At 54.2% G+C, this 7,972-nt stretch overlaps 1 protein-coding gene across 1 annotated transcript in view; it reads right to left on the minus strand.

Moving 5' to 3' along the window:
- Positions 1 to 269: 269 nt before the first annotated feature.
- LOC103590766 (zinc finger RNA-binding protein 2-like) overlaps positions 270 to 7,972 on the minus strand; it is a gene marked incomplete at its 5' end in the record, with an annotated part of 14,431 nt that continues 6,728 nt past the window's right edge. The window contains 4 exon segments of the mRNA XM_008573070.1: positions 270 to 931; positions 2,122 to 2,240; positions 3,322 to 3,483; positions 6,521 to 6,614. Coding sequence (XP_008571292.1) covers positions 794 to 931; positions 2,122 to 2,240; positions 3,322 to 3,483; positions 6,521 to 6,614 — 513 coding nt within the window.

A 7,972-nucleotide genomic window follows, 5' to 3' on the forward strand; every position in this document is an offset into this window, starting at 1 on the left:
TGGCCACGCTCCTTTCTCTCTCTTCGGAGCCATCTCACATGCTGTTCCTCTTGTCTGCGCCACTCTTTCCCCTTCTGGCAAACTCCTATTCGTGCCCCCTTTCCCAGGAAGCCTCCTTGAACACCCAGGCCAGGTCAGGTGCCTCCTCTGGGACCCCCTCTGCCCATTGATGCCATTACAACCCTGCTCAGCCTGCACTGTCATGTGTCCTGTCGTGTGTCAATCACCTGGTCATGTGTCCCTGTCCCCCACTGGACTGTGAGCCTTGGGAGGGTGAGCTGGTTTTGTCATGGGGGTTTGGGGCACAGTGGACACCAGGTGCCTCTGTAGTAGCCAGTGTCCCTGTGAATGGGCAGGGAGTGCCTTCCGTCTCTACCTTTATCATGTCACTGTGGCAGTAATGGTGATGCTGAGCTCAGCACTAAAACCCTCTCTCTCTCCAACAACCCGGATGGCATGGGCTGCTCATCACATGCATGGTTAACAGCCCCATCCCCATGCCTGGAAGCCACCAAGCAGGCCCCCCAATGTGGGTGGAGGTGAAGGTTTGGTCCCAAGCCGCGCCTGGCCACAGAAGATGGTGGATCTGCTGCCTCCCTGTCAAGGTCCCCACACCCTGAGTGCACTTGGGAGTCGGGGTGCAAGCCTGTGAGCTCCTCATTCCTGCAAGTAGTAGCCGGGCCCTTCCAGTGAGGAACCGAGAGTAAGGGAACGTCCTGCCACCTACCAGGAGCAGGGGGAGGGGTAGTGACCGGGGGAGGTGGACCGCGAGGCTGGCCGTGGCGGTGGCACCTCATCTCCGTGTGCCAGCGCCGCATCTCCTCCAGCGGCTTCTTGGCCAGGAGCCTCCGCTTCTCAGCCGCTCCTCCAGGAGCTTCTGGACCCTGTTGCTGTGCCTGATGGTGATGGGGAAGCTGGGGTTCACTTTTTTCTGAAAAGGGAAGAAAAGGCTATGAGATTAGAGACCTTCATTTAGACAAGAATGGAGGGGCAGGTCCCAGGGACACAGGGAGAGACCTCAAGACTGACCTCCTCCTGCCGTGTTTATACAACAGTGGGGTTTAAATCCCCCTAAGTCTTGAAACTCCTTAAAGCAGTGGTGGGGAAAGGGGGCTACTGAGTGGGAACAGAACCAGGACTGACACTCAGAGTTGACAGATAGCGGCCGAAAATAAAAGCTTAACCTACAGGTTATAGACCTGACAAAGGGGTCACAGGAAGAAGGCGCAGGATATGACTGGTGAATAACATTGGTGATTGTGGGATATTTACTGAAAATTCATCACAAGAGCACCTGCTGATTTTAACTAAAGACACTCACTCCCAATCAAAATAATTCTGGCTCAAGAAAAAGCAACAACATGTGTCTACAATCGCCAAAGTGACAGAGTGTCTGGGGAAACCAGGCAGCATTTGTGCATCTGTTTCATGTGCACATTAAGGACTTGACCATGTGCCTTGGGAATTGTCCCCAGCAACAAGTGGGTGCAGAGTTTAAAACCAAATGGCCACCAGCAAAAGATGAAATGCACTTGGCAGACACCAGGCTGTGCTTGTTCCTGTGGTTTTATCCCCTCCCCTTGTTTCACTGACCTGCCTGCAAGTCACCTGCATGACCAGGACTGAGGATGCTTTCCAAACTAATTCACGAATGTCACTGGTTTATTTCTGTCCACACACCCACCCACCCATCCATTCATCCACTTATCGATCCATCCATCTGTCCACCTACCTATCCACACACCCACCCACCCATCAGTCCACTTATGCATCCATCCTTCCTTCTGTCCCCTAGTTCTTGAGTCCCCCTCTGTGCAGGTACTAGGCCAGGTGTTGGCCTAGAACATGGGCTGTGAGTTGAGGCAGAGGAGGACATCCCCTTGCCTCTCAGGAAGCATGGGAGGAGCCCGAGAGAGCTTCCAAAGCTAAGGGAGCAGGAAGAGCTCACGGAGTTCACCAAAGCAACCCTGAAAGACTGCGGCCGGCAGCGCTTCAGAAAAAGCTCCTCGGGCAAGAGCAAAGGGAGCCACTGAGCTCATCAGGTCACCTGGGGCGGAGGGGACTTCGGACCACAGGGGTCTCCTGGCACCGCCCGCGGGCTGAGTCCCCTGCTGGACGCACCTTGTACTGCAGCCGGTGCCGCCGCACCTTCACGTGCATGTCCCTGGCGCTGGGTCGTTGAAACTGCACTTGCACAGCTTGCAGTGGAACCAAATCACTTTCCCTTCGTCGTTGCACACCTGAGACACAAAATAGGTGAGCCCTAGCCAGGCACGAGGCTGTGGGATGTGACTGATGCCCAGGTGGCTCAGCCTTCCCAGGTGCCTCGGCTGGTGACCTGCCTTAACACAATTTCTCCTGACCGTGGGCCCTTCCTGTTTCTCTCTTTCATGGGGCTTTGTTTTGCTTTGGCGGCTGGCTGGTACAGGGATTGAACCCTGGACCTTGGTGTTATCAGCACCATGCTCTAACAGACTCGGCTAACTGGACAGTCCTCCTGTGGCTTTTAAAACGTGTCTCTTCTCCTTAACTAAGTGGCAGGGTCTCCAAAATCACAATTCCAGCTGCTGTGGTTATTTTGTGCTGGGCAAAACGGAAGATGCTGAATTGAACCAGAACACGAACACAAGGACAGGAGGAACACTGATCCTCTCGCCTCCTCTTAGCCATGTGCATGTCTGCAGAAGCAGCATCTACTTATTGCTGGAGAACTCAGGGGCCTGGGGACCATGGAATCAGATGTGGAGAAGGCCTCTGAATTGCGACAAGCCTCATGGGCCAATTATCTCCGCTGTGCACATCTGCGTGGTGGCCCTGCAGGGTACATGCTGGCTTGCATGACCTATCTGGGGCTGGGATTCTGGATCCCACACCTAGGGGAACTCTTGTCCTGTGAGAGATCTGGATGGGGCTCAGCTCTGCTGCTCAGCTCAGCCTCAGCGGGTCCTAAGGCCCCTCAGGCCCAGCAGAGGGGCGGGACAGAAGGGTCTCCAAGCTCTCACCAAGCTTTCTACTGCCCCAATTCCTTTTCCACCTTCCTCTCTGAAGGGATGAGGGTGACAGTTCCATGGGGCACCACCGGGAAATGCCTCTACCTATCTCAGGCCTTCACGGAACCATGTTTGGTCCCTTCTAGCATAGGAAATCTAGCACCTATACCATCAGGTGGGTCTGCTCAGAGTTGGACTCCTCGAGGTTGGCCTGTGGAGCTTGTGAATGCCGACGGGTTTGTCAGTCTTAGATGGGAGGACCTGGGTGGAGTCTTGAGTCTGACCAACCAGAGCCCACCAGAGCCCAGACGCAGTGACGGTCCTGACCCACCTCCTCCCTTGTAGTCTGGGTCCACTGGCTGCACGTCACAGCAGTCCCTGGACGCTTCCTCCGAGCTTCCCCAGGTGGGTGGCTCTCTGGGCCCCTCCGATTTGGCTTGTGCCAGGTTCCTCTCCTGGGGTCTGCTGCCTGCTGCCAGTGACTCAGGGGACCCTGAAGGGGAAAAACTATGTTTACTTATAACCTGCACTGGCTGCAAATCTGCCAGGCTGTGCACGGTGGAGAGCTGGCCAGACCCAGGTCCCTTGTCCGTTGTCCCTTTTCCTCCTTGTGACATCTGTGGGACCACCCTGGCTGGGGGCCTCACTATCCCTTTCATGCCAGTTGTGTCACAGCCAAGAAAACAATGAGGCCAATTTCAGTCCATCAAGGAGAAGCTCTGGTTTTAGGTGCCTCGCTTGAGGAACCCACCAACTGCACAAAATCCACAGCACTTAGCTAGTCAATAAGGAAATATTAGGTGGGCCAAGGGTCCCACTTAACCTAGTGCCCCCACTAGGCAAATTTATGGACGCTCAGGAGAGATAAATTTCTTTGATATCAAAACTCCTTGATGGTTTGAACTTCAGAATTATGCTGTTACTCAAGAAACAGTGCTGCTGAGGCTAAAAATAAAATGAGCCTCTCCCCACCCCCACCCCCACTTTCCGCACAGAGCATGGTGGTCCAGGGCAGAGACAATTGGACAGAGCTGGGTTTGAATCCCACCTCCACTGCTTACTGTGTGGCCTGGAGCCAGGCACTCACGGGGCCCCACCTCGCTTTTTCCATCTGTACATTGGGTCTAGTGACCAAGTCTAGTTTAAAGAGTGATTGTGGAGATAGATCAGGCAGTGCACACAGCAGTCAGCTGAGCACCTGACATTTAATCCTAGTTATTCCCACCTTGATCCAGCTCAGCTATTCCTACCTCAGGTTCTCGAGCAGGGAAGGTGAGGCTGCTGCCCAGCATGGTGGAGGCATAGCCCAGGGAATTCTCCAGGCCTAGGGTGGCTGGAACTACCAGTGCCCCAGCACAATCCCCAACTCTGTGGGGAGAGATGGCATTCCATTCATCGTTTCTGCCTACATTTCCCAGAAATGGTCTCACATCAAAGTGTGGAGCTGTGGGGGCCAAAGGTGGAACCCCCCTTCCTGGTGGAAACATGGACAATCATACCCCATTCATAGCTGAAGTTCCTCCCCGAGAAGACGAAAACTCTCTCACACACATTCACACAAACTGCATGATCACGTCTCACAAAACACAAGAACAGTGATCAGGACAGCTGTGGCAGGCAGAGGAACACACACAAGGACTTAGGCGGAGAACCACAGAGACATGTACACATGCTTGGGGCCCGCGAGGCCGCTGGTCTCTTGGCCAGTGCTGGCCCACTTGGGGCATGAACACTGGGACCAGCTGGGGCTGTGGGCTTGGCTGAGACCTCCAGGGTACTCTGCATGGCCACGGGGGCCAGATTGCTGGTGCAGGGGGTGCAGTCCAGGCTGGAGTTCCTTGGCACAGTTTCGATGGTAGGTATGGGCTTCCCCAATTTAGCTTGCAGCTTAATGACCTGGAACTGACTGAGCCCCAGTGTCAAGACTCCCATTGTGCCTGGCCAGCTTCCTTGAGAGACAGGAAGAGTATCCTGTCCCCGGGGACCCTGCCCCTTCCCTAGCTCCCATGGGAATGCCTCCCACTCTCCCCAGCATCTCTCACTCCAAAAGGTCTCCCTGAGCCAGCTCCTGCATCACACAGGCGTGGCACTTCTAATGCTCCAACACCCACGCTGGCTCCCACTGACACTCTTCCTCCAACTCCACTGTGTAGGTGGAAAGTTGGGGCTGTCCCTCCACCTCCCAAGCTCCAGGCCAGTGCTTGCCCCAGATGGGGACTCTGTGTGTGGATGGATGGGTGGTTGGGGGCTGCCTGCTAAGACGGAAGGTGCACATGTCCGTGGACACACACCCGTGTTCTTCACACACACACGCATGCATAAGTCTGCACACATATAGCCATATTCCGGCCACGCCCCAGCCTCAGCAATTCTACTTAAAGGCACTTATTGCAAAGATCCCAGCTGGAAAGGACTGTTCTGTGGCCCCTGGCATTTGCAGTGACAACTATCTCAGACGTACTCACCAGCTCTCAGCCTCTGCCTCTCACAGCTCAGACCTGCCCATTCTCCCCCTGCCCCCCGCCTAGCCCTAACCCTACCCCACCTGCAGCCCCACCCCTGGCCCCCAGCTCTCCTGCCCCCACCCACTCCCCATCCTCCAGGACTTGTCTGTGGGTTCACACAGGCATTTGGGAGCCCGGCAATGGGGACCTTGATGAGCTTCCAGGTAAGTGGGGGAGAAGAGCCAGGTCCTTGGCGCCAGGGCCAGGGGGGTGGAAGAGAGCCATGAGCAGAGGCCCAGGGCTGGAGGGAGTGTAGCAGGTGGGCCTGGGCATCTGAAGGTTTGTGTGCTGGGGCAGGGGACTTCCTAATCCCCCTGCTCATGACTGCACAGGGCTGAGGCAGCATCCGGCCAGGAATCCCTCTTTGTATCTTCCAGGCACGCCCCCGTGTAAGGCAAGCTGGAGGCAGTGGCTGCTTTCCTAAAGGCATCCCCAGGCCTGGCAGGGAGGCCAGCTGTCTCCCTACCTTCTCTTAGGTGGGGGATCCTGTTACTTTTTTCCCCCATAAGATAACTTCATACAAGCATTTTTCAGGCCATAGGAAAAACAATGGTATGAAAACAAGAAGTGCAAAAAGCCAAAGCCCAAAGGAGCACACCTGCGACCTCAGCAGAGTGCAAACTCTGTGCAGCACCACAGCGAAAGGTCAGGTTTCCTCTGAGGTCTAGGTACAAGTCCCCTCCATGCCTTCATGCTTTTTTTAAGCAGGAAAGACTTTTTTTTTTTTGCATGCTGGCCACTACAGGGATCTGAACCCTTGATCTGGTGTTGTCAGCAGTGCGCTGTAACCAACTGAGCTAAATGGCCAGCCCCAGGAATGACTTTTATAACTGGTAAAGTGTATGTTTGGTACCTTTGGAATGAGGACACATGGGCCTGGGCTCTGTGAGGAGGCTTCCTCCTGGTGGCTCTCCCTCCAATGTCACCAGGTGATCCCCTGGGTCAGGCACTGACCACGGCTTCTTCCGAGACACAGTGGTGGGAGGCAGACATGGCCCGGGGCTCCCTCCCACATGGGGCTCATACCTTCTGGTGATCGGGGCCCTGGCTGTGGGCCATGTAGGTGTTGGCCCCGGTGCAGGACACAGTGCGCAGGTCGCAGTGCTACTGGGCCAGATTCCTGCTCAGCCCACCATCAAGCTGGATGCCTGTCTTCTAAGCCACCTCCTTCTTTCTGTGCTTCTGTCCTTCCAGATGCTCCTGGTAGGTCTGCCAGGGAAGAGCAGAGAGTGAGAGCTGGCCTGAAGGGGGCATCTCCCTGCTGGGCACTGCCTCGTGCCCTGCAGGCCACAGGCACAGCATGCACGACTTCGTGAGAGGCAGGGTCTGCTGTCCCCACCCTCCACCTGCTGGTACCCAAGGGCCTCCCATGTTGCTTTATTAAACCCAGTCCATAGACTCAGAAGGTGGAACTAAGAGACATAAGATTTCTTCCATCTTCTAAAAATAAATGAGTTTCTTAAGAAAGCATCCTCAAAAGATCACATGTTTAGTTTGGGGACTGCTGTAAAAGAAAATTCTGTCTAAATGCAGTGGTGTCTGAGCAATGTTGGGGTAGGCGGCGGGTGGGAGGGGGCTGTGGGTAGAAAACGGCAACCCGAGGGTCCTTGTGGTGCTGGAAAAGTTCAGTATCTTGGTGGTGGTGGAGAACTTGGCTAGGACAAAATACACACACGTGCACATGAGTACGGAAGGTCCCTGACTTACGATGGCTTGACATACAGTGGGTTTATCAGGGTATTAAGTGTATTTTTAACTTATGATATTTTCACATTAGGATGGTTTTATTGGGACTTGGCCCCATCGTAAGTCGAGGAGCATCTTTAGAAGTGAAACAGGGGACACCTGAATCAGATGGGTGGATTGTGTCACTGCCAACATCCTAGTAGTGACACTGACCATAATCCTGCATGGTGGTATTTATTAGCATTGGGGGAAACTGGGTGAAGGGTGCACCAGCACTCTCTGCATCATTTCTTATGACTGCATGTAAACCTCTATAACCTTAATAAAAATGTCTGTATAAAAAGCACTGAGAGTATTAACTAAAGGCTGGGAATAATGAGAGCTGACATTTTTATGTGCCATTTGGGCATCACGACCACTGGGAGGCCAATCCTATGATGACACCTTTTCCACAAGGAGACTGGGACTTGGAGGGGCTATGCCACTTGCTCAGGTCACCACTAGCGAGTGATGGGCCAGGTGACACATCCAGGAGGCCAACTCCAGGACCCAAACCACCCTCTATGTGGGGTACTGAGCAGAACATCATGGGCTCACTCCGAATGATACTGGGAAGAGTCTGGGTCGTAGGAGGAGAGGCTCGTGTCTGGCACAAGGAACCAAGATGGGCATAGAATTTTATATTCAGCAAGGCCCCCATGATGCAAAATAAAAATCACGCATAGAGATAGAGATGGGGACAGGCAAAGGCAATCTTTTCCTAATGAGCACACATTTCCAATGGAAGAAAGC

The sequence above is a fragment of the Galeopterus variegatus genome, unplaced genomic scaffold (genome assembly GCF_000696425.1).
Source record: "Galeopterus variegatus unplaced genomic scaffold, G_variegatus-3.0.2 Scaffold870, whole genome shotgun sequence".
Classification (NCBI taxonomy): Eukaryota; Metazoa; Chordata; class Mammalia; order Dermoptera; family Cynocephalidae; genus Galeopterus; species Galeopterus variegatus.